At 47.0% G+C, this 15,031-nt stretch overlaps 7 protein-coding genes across 7 annotated transcripts; 6 read left to right on the top strand and 1 right to left on the bottom strand.

The window, feature by feature from the left end:
- Window positions 1-297: 297 nt before the first annotated feature.
- Window positions 298-778, bottom strand: PG994_012032 (uncharacterized protein; the record flags this gene model as incomplete). Its single annotated transcript, XM_066863441.1, has 2 exons — window positions 298-623; window positions 691-778. 2 exons carry the CDS (start codon window positions 776-778, stop codon window positions 298-300), a joined length of 414 nt encoding a protein of 137 aa, XP_066712551.1.
- A 484-nt stretch (window positions 779-1,262) lies between these two features.
- Window positions 1,263-1,475, top strand: PG994_012031 (uncharacterized protein; the record flags this gene model as incomplete). Its single annotated transcript, XM_066863440.1, has 1 exon — window positions 1,263-1,475. The coding sequence occupies one exon, from the start codon at window positions 1,263-1,265 to the stop codon at window positions 1,473-1,475; it is 213 nt and encodes a 70-aa protein (XP_066712550.1).
- A 1,076-nt stretch (window positions 1,476-2,551) lies between these two features.
- On the top strand, window positions 2,552-4,421 carry PG994_012030 (allantoate permease; the record flags this gene model as incomplete). Its single annotated transcript, XM_066863439.1, has 6 exons — window positions 2,552-2,711; window positions 2,769-2,807; window positions 2,867-3,303; window positions 3,395-3,916; window positions 4,016-4,091; window positions 4,177-4,421. 6 exons carry the CDS (start codon window positions 2,552-2,554, stop codon window positions 4,419-4,421), a joined length of 1,479 nt encoding a protein of 492 aa, XP_066712549.1.
- Window positions 4,422-8,424: 4,003 nt separating this feature from the next.
- On the top strand, window positions 8,425-10,317 carry PG994_012029 (Major facilitator superfamily transporter; the record flags this gene model as incomplete). Its single annotated transcript, XM_066863438.1, is given in 3 exon segments — window positions 8,425-8,693; window positions 8,711-9,106; window positions 9,171-10,317. The coding sequence occupies 3 exon segments, from the start codon at window positions 8,425-8,427 to the stop codon at window positions 10,315-10,317; spliced, it is 1,812 nt and encodes a 603-aa protein (XP_066712548.1).
- A 634-nt stretch (window positions 10,318-10,951) lies between these two features.
- On the top strand, window positions 10,952-11,299 carry PG994_012028 (uncharacterized protein; the record flags this gene model as incomplete). The annotated part of the gene is made up of 1 exon (XM_066863437.1): window positions 10,952-11,299. One exon carries the CDS (start codon window positions 10,952-10,954, stop codon window positions 11,297-11,299), a length of 348 nt encoding a protein of 115 aa, XP_066712547.1.
- An 857-nt stretch (window positions 11,300-12,156) lies between these two features.
- Window positions 12,157-12,627, top strand: PG994_012027 (uncharacterized protein; the record flags this gene model as incomplete). Its single annotated transcript, XM_066863436.1, has 2 exons — window positions 12,157-12,403; window positions 12,485-12,627. 2 exons carry the CDS (start codon window positions 12,157-12,159, stop codon window positions 12,625-12,627), a joined length of 390 nt encoding a protein of 129 aa, XP_066712546.1.
- Window positions 12,628-13,199: 572 nt separating this feature from the next.
- On the top strand, window positions 13,200-14,159 carry PG994_012026 (uncharacterized protein; the record flags this gene model as incomplete). Its single annotated transcript, XM_066863435.1, has 1 exon — window positions 13,200-14,159. One exon carries the CDS (start codon window positions 13,200-13,202, stop codon window positions 14,157-14,159), a length of 960 nt encoding a protein of 319 aa, XP_066712545.1.
- Between the last annotated feature and the right edge of the window lie 872 nt (window positions 14,160-15,031).

The raw sequence follows: 15,031 nt of genomic DNA, 5'->3' as shown, positions 1-15,031 counted from the left end.
TGCCGACACTGCTGGACAACAGCCAGATTGTAATGGGATGTATCAGGAATGATGAAAAGTTGTAATGCAACTTGTATGTTGATTGAAATCCTTCCCAAAAAGTTACTGTTCTAATCAGTCTGAGTTATTCGAAGCGAAGAATACCCCAGAGTTACGCCTTTGCCCAATGCCTTTGCCCAACGCCCAATACCCAATGTCCAGTGCTCAATGAAGCTTCCTATATGCTACATCGCCATGTATAACGCTTTGACTGTTGTTTTCCTTATCTTCCTTTTCCAAAAGCATGTGAGCTCGCCCTTACTCGATTCTAACCCTCTCTCCATCCAGTTCCTCATACACTGCTCCACCCCGCATCCAGGTGAGCAGGCGGCTGTTTGATCGCTTGTGTCTTCTAAACCTGGGGCTGGCCTTTGCTGCTGCTTGATTCTTGGCCTTCAACCCGACGTCCTGGGTCCTCGTGCCGAAGCGACATATCCGGTCTCCGATGTGCCACCAGATGCCCTGCTTCTTGGCCTGGGCCAGCGCGAGAAAGTTGTAGAAGCGGCTGGCCAGTTCTCTGGGGATGCTGCTTGGGAGTATAGAGATGATACGCTCCTTGATCGTGATGATTGAGGCGGCTAGGCCTGCTGCACCTGTCCAGCCGGCGAAGAGACCGTCGAAGACGCTGTTGAACCGCTGCCACCAGAAGACATTGGAGCGGCCGCACGAGGGGGCAGCAGACCTGCTGCTGCTTCGTGTTGTTGGTTTGCTTCTTGGTGGCTCTCAGGGCGGAAGGCATGGTGTAATTTGATGATGAAGTTAAGAGGCCGCGGTGGTGAAAGAGGATTGCTGCTTTGGTAGGCGCTTTCCTGGTGAATTGAGTCTTGAAGAATTGCAATGAGCTGAGAGTTCGTTCAAATAGTATACAAGAAGGTTGTTGCCTTAACACCTGTCTGATCGATAGACGGTAACGAGTCGTTTGATTTTGAGGTTGAGTCGCATCTCTCTCTCTCTCACACCTTCAAGGCCGTCTTCGAGGCAACTATTTATTTGCGAGAAAAGAAGTCAAGAGGCTAGTGAGGCCGTTGCGTGAGGCTTCATCTGTTCCCGGGCATCCTCCTCCCAAATCCGCAGGCCTTTCGCAGGGGAGCCCCCGGGAAACAAGCTATCGGCGCTAGGCCGTGAGCCGGCGCCAGACACCAACAGCGACACGGACCCCTACATGGCCGGGTCGCCGTGCCTAGCGGCCCGAATGGTTCGCTTCTGGTCCGGGCGAGGAGAGAATGACGACGATTTCGTCTGCTCGATCTTCGATTGTGCCTCTGATCAGCCCTATGGTGCTGCACCAGGGGGGAAGGGCCCGGTTCTTCCCACGAGGCTGCCATGGGCTCCCCGGCATGCTGGCGGGCGGGCTGGATGCACTGCGCGACCCGTCCACCCTGGCCGCCCGCCGTTTTGGACGTTTGGGCCAAGGACGGAGCAGTGTGGGCTCGTAGGGGGTGCCTGTCACTCCATACTGTTCAAATGCCGGCGGGATTGGTGGTGAGCCCAATCATTTCCCAGTGTCCAAGTGCCGCGGGACTCATAAAATTGCGATTAGTGAAGAAAACCTAGCAAGAGGACCAATGGGATGTCCAATCGGCGCAATTTCGGGTGCTAGTCGAGGGCAAAGTCTTCTGCTCTCATTCTTTCTCGCGAAACACGACTCCATTCGCACCTCGATTTGGGAGTTTCAACCGTCATTGGCCGAGATTAAACCTCGTAACAGCGGATGAGTCTCGATCGAGTGAGGCTTCGTTAGCCGGGTATGATCCCATTTGATTCGTCGAGATGATCGCGATTGATTCACTTTGTTTCATGAGTGCCCAAAGGTTGCGTGACCATCATTGTCGGGTGTCCAAACGGGGTGCATTGCAGAAGTGAGGTCTCCTCTACTAGCTAATTTCTACTTAGTCGCTGGCAACTCGCAAGTCCGTCCTTTGGTAAAATAAAGTCACGCAACTCGGTCATGAGTCAATTATGTATACAGTTATATACCGCATCGACTAGTTACATATTTACATATATATATATATAAACATTATAAGCTGTATTGCCGGATTTTCCGTTGATAATCCGATGATGGATCGGTGAAAATCGGTGCCTCTCCGACGCCATGCCATTTCCCGTATCCTTTGGCGAGATAACAAATCAGCTCTCCAACATTGGAACTCCAATCATCCCCATGTATTGGTTGTAGCGCCGCATCACTTATCTACATAACATGATACTACCCAGAAGAATAACATGGGTGCGGTACTGGCCATCCGCCTTGGCATAGCAGAGACTGTAACATATCTCTCTCCCCCGCGTATGGTTTGCTTCCGGCACCCTTATCACCCGAATATGCGGGGGAGCTGCCACATGACGTTGGGATAGGAGAGTCCTTCGGCAGTGGCCGACAGTGATTTGACTAGCCGTATATGAGTCGCCGCGCGACGAGGCAATATGGAAGAAGCATTGCTGCGTTCGCCGGGTCTATCTCTATTGGCCTTCCTCCGAACTTGGATAATCCGTTTTGCACCTGCGCAAGATGTCCACCGAAAAGGAAGTCCTGGGCAAAGGTCCGGCGCCGGTTCAGGATGGCGATGCGGCGCTGCAGTATGTCAACGTGGGCGAGATGATTGAAATGACGCCGGAGGACGAGAAGAGGCTGCTACGGAAGATCGATCTCAGGATCGTCCCCTTGATGTGTACGTGCCCACATGAGCCTGCCAGTATGTGAACCGTATAGCTAATGCAATTTATAGTCGGGTGCTACTTCTTGCAATATTTGGACAAAACATTGAGTGCGTATCTGAACAAGTGCCTGATGATGAATGAGCTCCTCGAGCCTAACAATATCCAGTCAACTATGCCAACGTCATGGGTCTGAGGAAGGATACCGGTATCACCGGCGACCAGTATTCGGAGCTGGCGACGGTCTTCTACGTCACGTACCTGGCCTTCGAGTTCCCGACGGCCTACCTGATGCAGCGGCTGCCGACCGCCAAGTTCCTCGGCGTCAACGTCCTGCTGTGGGGCCTCATGGTGACCTGCAACTCGACCTCGCACAACTGGGCCGGCCTGGTCGCCCTGCGGGTCCTGCTCGGGTGCTTCGAGGCCGCGGTGGCGCCCGCCCTGATCCTGATCACGACCATGTGGTACAAGAAGTCGGAGCAGCCGCCCCGGGTCGGGTTCTGGTACGTCGGGACGGGCGTGGCCAAGATCGTCGGCGCGCTCACGTCCTTCGGTTTTCAGCACTACACCCGGAACGACTTCAAGTCGTGGCAGGTCATGTTCCTGGTAAGCGATTCGAGTTGCCTGCATTCCTCCCTCTAGAGGCCTTTGTCCTTTTCCCCCTGAAAAATCAATACTGATGCTGAAAGTGGAATAGGTATGGGGGCTCGCGACCATTGCCATCGGAATCCTGGTTCTGCTCTTCATGCCCGACAACCCCATGACGGCGCGGCTGTCGGAGCGGGAGAAGCGCTGGGCCATCGAGCGGCTCCGGACCAACTTAACCGGCGTCGAGAATAAACACTTCAAGCTGCACCAGTTTCTCGAGTGCCTCATGGACCCGCAGACGTATCTGATCGTATCAATGGTGCTCTTGTCCAATATTCCTAACGGTTTCATCAGCAGCTACCAGGCGACGGTGATCCAGAGCTTCGGGTGGACGTCCAAGCAGACCGCGCTGCTTTCCATGCCGTCCGGCGCCATCGCCATCATGTGCACGCTCGGGGCCACCTGGTTCGCGGGCAGGTTCGGGCTGCGCGGGCCCGGCACCATCGTGCTCCTGTGCATCGGGTTCACGGGCAGCTGTCTCATGGCGTTCCTGCCGTCGGAGGGTTACGTTGCGGGGAAAATGGCTGGAAACTATCTGGCGAATTTCATCGGCTCTTCCTTGCCGTTGATGGTAGGTTCCCCTACTATTCGTTGTTTACTCCCCAGTCGTTTCTACACGCACGATATGAAAAGACGATAAAACATCGCTGACAGGACGTGTTTTGTTCAGTACTCGTATGCCGGCGCCAACTACGCAGGCCACACCAAGAAAGTCACCATGAACGCCATCGTCCTCATCTCCTTCTGTAGGTTTCTCCCGAACGCGTATAAGCCCGGCTTAGGCCGAATGCGTGTTCATTTAGGTAATAATACTAACTCAATTGAACTCAGGCGCCGGCAACATCATCGGCCCCCTCACCTTCCGCGACGAGGACGCGCCGGCGTACATCCCGGCCAAGATCGTCATGGTCGTCACCACGGCCTCTGCGACAGTCTTGACGGGCGTCTTGATGTTCTACTACCAATGGGAGAACAAGCGGAGGGACAGGCTCTATGCGGGCGAGGCGCATACGGAGAACAGCGAGTTCTTCGACCTGACGGACCGGGAGAACCATGAGTTTCGATATGTGTTTTAGAACCAGATTACAACCACTTGTAGTCCCGATTATTTAAGCGGTGGATTGGGACCATTAGCCATCTAAAAAGAAACCAGAACCCTTTTCTATTTGAAAAGAGAGAGATAATCAACAAGACTCAATAGCGCGGGAGGGGGAGGGGGGGTAGAGGAATGGTCTCTGGAATACTTTTACTAATTGGTCACCCTAATGGAGCCAGGTGACCGTCACCCTAGTTAGACAGCGTTTCTGCAATGCTTGTATTTCCGTACCAAATACAGGGCCTAGAGGTACTTACCGGATAGCTCTTTTGTTTAACTAGATAAGCGTTATTAAGCGAATATTATATTTAATTTAAACATTATTTTTAGCTTGAGATAATTACCACTATTATATACTATTATTAATGTTTTAATTAAAAAGTATATAACGCGTTTATTTTAATTATAATAAAATAAAAATTTTATATACGTTTATAAATTTATAATCTTTTATATTTTATAATTAAACTATAACTATATAATTAATATAGTTTATTATTAAGTTAATTATTTTTCTTATATTTTATTATTTTTATATTAATTAATTTAACTTTAACGCTTTAAATTAATTAAAACTACTTATTATTTAATTTATTACTTAATTTTATATTTTTTTTATATATTCGCGTAGTATAATTTATTTCGCCGTAGATATTATAGCGTTTTTACCGGTCGCTTTTTATTTTACTTTTATTAATTATTAAACGCTTTTTTTTTATTTTATAACTTTTTATAAAGTGCTTATTTAATTTATTATAAAAGTTATTTTATATATTATTATATATATATTTCTTATTATTTTAATTATAAGATTTAAAATTAATATTAAAGAGCTTTTTAATAAAAATAAAGTATTAAGTTAAATACGTTAAATTTAAATTTAATATTATTTTTTATTAAAATAATAAAATATACGGCCTTAAAGCGAGAAATTATTTTATTTTATTAATATAAATACGCTTTAATAGCGAGTAAAATACTATATTTAAAAGTTAAAATAACATAAAAAATAAAAAAGTATATTAAGTGTAATAACGTTATTATTTTTATAATATTTTTTTTAATTTTAATTAAAATATAACTTTTATAATCGTTTAAAATTAAGAAATAATTATTATAACCTAAGCTAACCATGCGGCCTAGACTCACTTCCAGCGCGGCTCTATAATGCCCCGAACATATACGAGACCTAGTATAAACTAGCCCTACCTAGTTAGCGCTTACGACCCACTAACGATAACGGGCCTACTCGCTAGGAACGCGATAACAGTTATTAAGGAAGGGGCATGGAGCAGAACAACGACGACAGTATTAAACAACTAGGATAAACTAGACAGCTAGAACGGGATAGCTAGAATAGGACAGCCAGGCCTAAATAGGCCAGGACTGCGCGAACTAGACGGATGACCAACCTGAGTCACGTGCCGATAAGATAAGGGGATAACATACCTAGGGACGATAGGAGCGGACGGATCACGGCGATCTAAGTAAGCTAGAAAGAGGGATCACTAACCGACGATACGATCCTAAGGAGAGTTAATAAAAGAAAGAATAGAATGTATAATAATAAACGATTCCCTATATATTTTATATAGATACTTTTTATTTTAATAATTAATTTAAATATTAATCTTAATTTATTAATAAAGTAAATAGCTTTAATAAATTTATTATATAAATACTTTTATTTACGTATTTTATTATTACGTTATAACTTAGCTATTATATATTATATTAATAAGAGTGGACTTTTATTACACGTTTAAATACTTTTTCGTATTATTAATATAAACCCTAGTACGTCTTACTAGGCTTCTTTTAAAACTTAGATAACGTTTATTATAATAGTAATAGCCTTTCGTTCACGCTTTAATATAATTATTAAAATATCGAATTTAATTTAAGCTTATCTCGTTATTAATTTAATTATTAAAAGTTAGTTTAATTACTTAATCGCTTAATAAGTTATATTTATAAAACTAGTATATAAAATATATTAACTTTATAAATTAATATATTTAATAGCCGTTAACTATTCTTAATTATTAAGTTATATTAACTTTACTTTTTTATATTAATTAATATATATTATAACTAATATTAACTCGATTATATTTATTAAAAACCTAGTCTCGTTAAAATTTTATATATTTTTATTTAAAATATTATATTTAACTTTAATATTCGCGACTAGCGCGAATTAATTAAAAATCACACATAAACTTTTATATAAACCCTTAAAATAATATTATTAATAGTTTATTTAATTCTTAAAATTTAAGTTATAATTAATAAAGCGTTTACTTTAATATTTATTAACGTAGTCGTTATTATATAACTTTAAAAAGAATTAACTATATCTCTTATAATATTAATATTAAAAAGTATTCTTTAAATATTTAAATTAATTATCTATTTTTAAAGCACTTTTTTAAAAAAAAATTTAATTTCTATTATAAATATTAAATTTCGCGTCGAGGTATAATATCGTAAAGTTAATCGCTTAAAATAATTTAAAAAACGTTATATACTTTTATAATAGCTTTTTAATTAATTCGATTTAAATTTTCTCGCGTCGCTTAAACTATTAAAATACTATATTTTATTTTAATTAAATCGATATTATAATTATAAAGATATTATATATTAAGATTTAATTATATAAGTTAAAAAAAGTGGCCGAATTAATAATATAGTCGATTTAATAATAAACTATATTATATGTTTTTAAACGCTTATGTTTAACTCGTCGCGTTTAAAAATAACTAATACTTATAACCTTTAAACTTTATTTAACTTTTAATAAATAATTAAAGCTTTATTATAAAATAACGCGATTATACCTCGCGATATTTATAAAAACTAATTTAAATTAAATCTTTATAAGTTAATATTAATAAACTTATTTATAATAATTAAAAAATAAAATTAATATATAATAATTAATATATAAAGTAATTAATATAAATTAAAAGTAAAAGCGACGAATTATAATAATTTAAATAATTTAAAACTATAACTAATAAATATATATATATATATATATAACTATAAACGTTTTTTATATATTTTATTTAAATATATTTTATTTTAATAATTAATTATAACAAACGTTATCCGGGTTTAAAAAAAACCTAGTAAGGCGTATTACGCTCCCACTATTTCTTCTCCCATGAGGTTAGTGCCCGTAGTCGCTCAGGGGGTGAGGCGGGGTCGGCATATGATTCTCTTCTCGCGCCCTTTCGCTTCGCAAACTCGTGCTCATGTCCCTAGACGCTGCAGGGAAGGGTGGACACATCAAAATGATACATCGCTTGGGATGAATGTCCAAGTTCGTGTTGGAGGCGACATTTGCCACACGCGACAGCAGCCATACACCACCGGTGCGGGCCCTCCATGATCTACTCCTAGGCTCTCCCTTTCGCTGAGCCTTCGTTGCCCAACGTGAGGGCCGCACATGTAGGTATGTAGGTAGGTATACCTATGTGTACTGCAAGGTCGTTTAGTTCACTGCCGCTTATCTCCGGTTCGTGGAAGTGGGCTCACCGGTCATCGGCTTGTGTCCTATTGGCCGCTATCTATCTCATCACTTGCTCTTCCCGATGCATTAAGCGGTCGGTTATTCGACGCGACCCCCGTATGATGGAGCCCGAAGCCGAAGCCGGCCAAGCCTGCCTTACCATAAATAGAAAACCGAATTCCGGTAAGGTAGCAAGAGAAATCAACCAGCGCCTCCTGTGTGTGTGTCCGTTAATCAGCAACAGTATGAGTCTTCATCCTGTTGCTGACGGACTCTCCTCATTTCTAAGGATCCTCCCACTACTTACAAACCCATACATCCCCATGGTATCATGAGCATCCCACGAACTTGAAGTCGTCGAGGGGAGCAGCAAAGTCCCACTGGCATTAGTCTTAAGGTCTCCGAAGCAAGGCGCAACTGCCGCTACTGTCTTACTCACCTCGACTTTCGTCATCAACACACAATGGCCGAGGTCAAGGCTGATGAGAAAGACTGCGCGTCTCGCGACATGCGGGACGACAACTCGTTCCACGGGTCGTCGGACAAGAACAGCATGGAATCTTTACGCGCTCCGCCTAAGCAGGAGGGATTTCTAAAGCTCACTAGGCGGCATAGTCGCGCGAGCCAGGCCTCCCATGCCTCTCACGATACAGATCCGTTAGAGCCCCTTAGCTCGCCTTCTCCGGCGCCTACAATAGCGGGGATAACTATGACCGGGAAGCCGTCTCGCGGGTACGCACGGCAACCAGTGTGGGAAGTACGGCCTCGCGACCTCCAGACTTCGAGGTCTACTTCGAAGAGGATGACCCTGCTAACCCGAGGTACTGGCCACTGTGGTACCGGACATGGTGTCTTGTCTGCATTTCCTTCACCACATGGGTGGTAGTCTTCTACAGCACCAGTTACACAGCCTCCATCCCCGGTCTGCAGGCCGACTTCGGCGTCGCCAATACGGCAGTGACGACTTTGGGCGTCACAGCATACCTGCTCGGCCTAGCTTCAGGTAGTCTGTTCGCGGCCCCGTCCAGCGAGCTGTTTGGGCGTCGGCCCGTTTACATAGCAAGCATGGTTGTCTTCACCCTCCTTGTTATTCCTGCATGTGTCGCCACGTCTCTCAAGGAGATCATTGTCGTGCGATTCTTTGGGTACGTGGCATCTAAAGGACGCCGTGTCTGCTCCCGTCGTCCCAGAGCTAATGCTTTCTGCTAGTGCACTATTCGGAGCCGTTATGATAACAAACTCAGCAGGATCTGTAGTGGATATATCGACCGAAGAAACACGAGCTCTAGTCATGTCTCTCTGGAGTATAGCACCAATGAATGGCCCGACCACCGGCCCGGTCATAGGTGGTTTCGTTTACCAGTATTTAGGCTGGCGTTGGGGCAACTGGATTGTCCTCATCATGGCCGGTGTGGGCACCCTGCTCATGGTCACGGTCAAAGAAACGTATTCACCCATCATCCTGCAGAAGAAGGCCGCACAACTTCGGAAAGAAACTGACGATGACCGGTGGTGGTCTCGCTACGATGTGAAGAAACCGACTGCCCAACTCATGAAGATTAATCTTATCAGGCCCTTTACCTTGGCCTTCACCGAGCCAATTCTTTGGTTCTTTAACCTGTGGATATCACTGATTTACGGCGTACTGTACATGTGTTTTGCAGCGTACCCCATCGTGTTTTCTCAACACCGGGGATGGGGTCCGGGTGTGAGCGGTCTCGCCTTCGTGGGGATTGGAGCAGGTACGATGATGACCATATGCGCAGAGCCTTGGCTAAGGAAGATAATCAATTCGCATCCCGAAGATCCAGAGACGGGGAAGGTTCCTCCGGAGGCAACGGCCAGAGTCATGATCCTCGGGGCCATCCTTACGCCTATTGGCCAGCTGGTGTTCTCCTGGACTTGCCTGCCCGTCACGATTCACTGGGCCATCCCCATTGCTTTCGGAATCCCGTTTGGGGCTGGAAACACCTTGAGCTTCATCTACGGGTCCAATTACCTGGCGGGAGCGTATGGCGTTTACGCGGCCTCGGCGCTGGCCGGCAACGCGGTTACACGCAGCGTTTTCGGGGGCACGCTGCCCCTCGCGGCCCCGTCCATGTACAAGGCGCTGACGCCGCAGTGGGCGGGGACGCTGATGGGCCTGCTCGAGGTCGCCATGATCCCGATCCCGATCATCTTCTACAAATACGGCGAGAGGATCCGGGCCAAAAGCCCGGTGATCAAGCGCATGCGAGAAGACCAGGAACGCAACGAGAGGAGGGCGATCACGAGGGCGCGTCGGCAGGAGGAGAAGAGGGAAAATGTACAACCATTGGATAGAGACACGGAAAAGATGGCCAACAGGTTGCCGTGAGGTTCAGAAGCGGGTGGTTTGGTCAGTAAAGTGGGTACTTTGGGTACGCATGAGGAAAAACAACGGCCTCGAATGAGTAGGAACTAGAATGGACTATTTGAACCTGGAGCAAGCAAAAAACAGGCAGACTAAAGGTATCAATATTTTATGAGGCTGAATGGCTCGGGGCAGATGCAATTGCATCAAAATTGATTGATGCATTGCGCATGCATGGAGGACGCACGCTCTGCAGCTCGCGTCTTTGCCTCCAGCGCCACTATGCGCCAAGAGGCCGTGCTGGGCCAGCGCATCTACTCGCCTGAGGAAGGTCAACCAACATTGCAGTTGGCACCCCTAATGTTCACGAAATGGCAGTTTATTACGGTTTGAACATGGTCCTAGACTGGCTTAAGCTGAGCCTAAAGAATATAGCAAAAATTGAATAATACATAGCAAGTGTTTCCCAAGCAGCCGGTACGGCAGCAAGTGAATGGAACCCCGCATTCTTCAACACTCGTCGGCATCCTGTCCGTTCTTGGAGCAATTGGAAATCTTCCCAGCACGCACATTTACAAGAAATTGATAGCAATTCGACCAGTACAACGTTCTTCCTACGTTGGCGGTCTTCTACTTGCAACTTACCCCACAGTCATCAATGGCCAGCAGCACTTCCAGCCCAACACCACCGGCACCAGCCAAGGGCAGCAAGCTCTGGCTCGCGGAGAAGTTGAGCCGCAAACAGACCGTGCTGGCCTACGCGCTGGCCACGGTCGCCAGCGGACGCCTACTCTGGATCGTCTCGACAACAACCAGACAGCAACGGCGGCAGCAGCGGGTCTCCTCAGCATCTGGGGGTGCCCTCAAGCTCAAGCCGCCCGTGCCGGTTGCGCAGCTGGTGGTATGGGCCGTGTTCTGGCCTGCGGCTTATATCGGGCTCCGGGCGGGTGGAAGGTGGGCGGAGAGGGTCGTTCGGGAAAGTGGGATTGATAAACCGGGCGAGTGAGAGTGTGGAGAAGAATGATTGTGAGTTGGTGAGGACTTCGGGATGTTTGGGGTCGGTGTGAAAGACTTCCACAGAACAAAGTTTCCGGATCATTTGCTGAGCTGCTTTCGATCTCGGTACGCATCGTGCATTGGAGTCCATACACACACAAGCACGAGTTCCGGTTCTTCCGTGGGTTGGCACGCACTCAATAAATACCGAAGACCCCATACCGCTAGTTATGGGGTCACACGGCCGATCTTTAGGGATCTCATGTTTATCTCTTACGCAGCTTGAGAGCTGGATAGAAAAACGAATCAACTTAGCACCGCCAGGTCACCCACCCGCCTGCTCCGCCGCAAGACAACGTACGTAATTGGCAGACAGCTATTTGCTGGCAGGTTTACTATACGAGCTGCGAGCCGCTCGCTAGTGCTGTTATTTTTGGCCTCTGCTTGTTAGACTGCAGAAACGAAAGCTCGTAATGAATACTCACTCGCCTTGATTATACGATAGGTAGTGCCTGGCACGCGCATGACTGCGTAACGTTGTACACGCGTTCTAGAATTTCGAGGCTCGTATTTGCAATGCACAAGCCAAGGACTGTGACGTTATGACGGGAGGAAGCCGGGCACTGTTCAAGATGAGGCTAAAATACACCCATATAAGAGGAGTGTTGTCGATCTCTCTGCTGGAGCACCGGTCAAGCTTAAAGACAGCATCCGTCCACCGTTCAGTTCTCTAGCAGCAAGTCCGAAGCAGACATCGGCCATATAATATACACATCAACCAAAGAGCCATTTATTCGCATTCCCTGAGCAACTCAACCACTTCTTATAGCTCTCTTACTATACATATTACTTCTCAGCTTTATCACCATGCAGCTCGCCATCTTCCTCACTTCCATCGCCGCTGGCACCAATGCGGCGGTCGTCCCACGTCAAGGCACCGACAACCCTCGACTCGCCCAATTCAGAATCTTCTCGGATGTCGGGTGCTCGAACTTGAACCAAGGCTTCTACACCGTGGACCGGGACCAAGCCGGCACATGCTCCCAGCTAAACAACGTGCCGGTTGAGTCGATAGAGCTGCAGGGCCTGGAAACGGCCGGCCAAGGCTGTGAGCGTAAGTCTAGCAACATCGCTGTCCCCAACTGGTAGGAGAGGAAATTCCCATCATACTTACTCATGATGCTGTTATATTTAGTGCGCCTCTATTACTCCGAAGACTGCGCCGAGGAGGCTGTCGTCGCCGACTTGAACGTTTGCAAGGATGCTACGGAGACGGGGCCATCAGGCGGCACTCCGACCTGGAACTCGTGGCAGATGGTCTGCCCTTCGTCGGCATAAGAAGGGAAACCATGGATATGTTAACCGCGCCATTGGGTTGCGGAGTATGCTTTCTGATGATTTAATGGCAGTGGAGGACTTTAATGCAGCATGATTGAGCGGTAATTCGGAGTTTAGCTAATGACATATATTGCCAATTATATGAACATTGTATCCATGATGTTGACATTGCACGCAACGCCCCATGTATTAACAATGTCTATATGGCATACAGTAAATATTCGTCACAGTGGTCACTTTCCACCATGTGCTATGTGAAGTAGGAGACTTGCATATGTTGATAGGGATGGCGATAATGCTAAGGGGCTGAATCGAGTTGTTGTTCAGGCCTCAAGCCAGGGTCTCCCCACGAGCCCCGCCACCCATCTCTGTAGCACCACAGCGCCTCCAGACGCGCTGGAGCCTAAATTTTTGGGCTGTCAGCAGCGTCATTGTCGCATTGTACCATGCTTTAATCACCGCCAACATCAGGCTTTCAATACCTGACCACTTGATCAGCGTGCTGTATACGAATTTGGTACCCAATAACTTGATTACTCTACATTCTCGTACGTCCAGCTACATCAACACAAATGGAGAAGCGCGGCACGAGATCGACGCCGCCGCGACGGTCGCGTTACGACGACTCGGACAACGAACGCAGTCGAGAAAGAAGAAAGCCCAGACGTGATGAGGGAACTCGCCCCTCCGAGCGACGCAAAGAAAGAGAAACATCCGAAGACAGAGACAAGAACAGGCGGCGGCATCGACGATCTCGGTCGCCGCGACCACCGAAGCCTCGCCGGCGCTCACGGTCTCGGGACGACGAACGTAGGCATCGCAGCAGAAGAGACGGTGAAGCTCGTGGCAGCGACGGAGGGAGGGGCAAGGAAGGAACCAGACGAAGGTCGAGAGACCGAGGTAGCCATGATTCTCGCCGAAGGGGGGACTACGATGACGACGACGACAAGAGCAAGGGCGACAAACAGGTGGTTCGGCGGAGCGGGCCCTTGCCTTCTCAATCCGATTCCTTTGCTGTAACGAATGGCGAAGAGCCACCGAAGCCCAAAGAGCAGCCTAATTTTGGGACCACTGGAACCTTAGCAGCAGTTTCCAACTCCATCGCACAGGCCGACGGTTCCACCATTGTGCTCAAGTATCACGAGCCGCCCGAGGCGCGAAAGCCATCGCCCAAGGATGTGTGGAAAATGTTCGTGTTCAAGGGCGCCGATATAATCGACACCATCGAGCTGAGTCACCGGAGCTGCTGGCTCGTGGGCAGGGAGCTCGCCGTGGTCGATCTGATTGCCGAACACCCAAGCATCAGCAAACAACATGCTGTCATACAGTTCCGCTACCAGGAGAAGAGAAACGAGTATGGCGACAAGATCGGTAAAGTTAAGCCATATCTGCTGGACCTTGAGAGCGCCAATGGAACAATGCTCAACTCGAAGAAGATCCCGAATAGCCGGTATCTAGAACTGAAGGATAAGGATCTCGTCCAATTTGGCCAAAGTACTAGAGAATACGTCCTGATGTTTGAGCGCAGGTAGAAATATCTTCTGGCCGTCTCTGGACAGTCCGCTCGGAAGCTGTCAACTTTTTCCTTGGCAAAAATGTGTCGATCAGACAAGCTTCCATAACCCTCACTCGTACTCAAGTATTTTATCGTATAGATTGAGTTCTTGCACGACCACAGACAGTAGGTGAGGCTGTTCATCTACTCTGAGTCACACCGGCAGGAAAACCACTTGTTCATCTCGTGGCGATTGTACCTACTTGACTGTGGGTATTCAAGGCTCACTTTCTTCTTGATCTTGCTTGAGAACGAGAGGAGAGACATCAATATTGGACGTCCAATATGGGACAGCCATTCTCTGTCCCATGGAATCTCTGAATGCGATCACGGTCGGTTGCCGTCAATATATAGTAGCACAAGGCACAGCCGCTTGGATGCGCAACGTGACCTGCAACTCAAGACAGACCCAACACCGCTACTACCCCCAATTTTGTTTCCCAGTAGGATCCTCGTACCTTGCTCTTGTGACTATTTTCCACATCGGACACTTGAATGATTGCATCGCCGATGTTACCTAAGAATGAATCTCGTGAGCCATCTTCGTGTGGGGTTGGGTTGGGTCTGTTAGCCCAACACTACTACGAGGCAATCAATCCTGAAGCGCATGGGAAAGTTTCCTTGCCAAGTTCCTCTTGTTGATAGTGTCATGGCTCAGGACATCACGGACGCGGTGTAAACACACCTGGCACTCTCTGTACAACAGGCCAAGCACTCGCAGTCATAGCATTGCCCGCCATTTGCTTTCTTTGCTACTTTGGTTCACGGCCCTCGAACAATGACGATTGAATGCTTGCGCGTCGATCCTGCTGCTGTCTCAATCCTTCGTCGCCTCTCTCGCTACGTGAC

The sequence above is a fragment of the Apiospora phragmitis genome (genome assembly GCF_038363925.1).
Source record: "Apiospora phragmitis strain CBS 135458 chromosome Unknown utg000010l:1.0-9815664.0:1.0-9183399.0, whole genome shotgun sequence".
Classification (NCBI taxonomy): Eukaryota; Fungi; Ascomycota; class Sordariomycetes; order Amphisphaeriales; family Apiosporaceae; genus Apiospora; species Apiospora phragmitis.
This window is presented reverse-complemented; position numbering and strand designations above follow the sequence as displayed.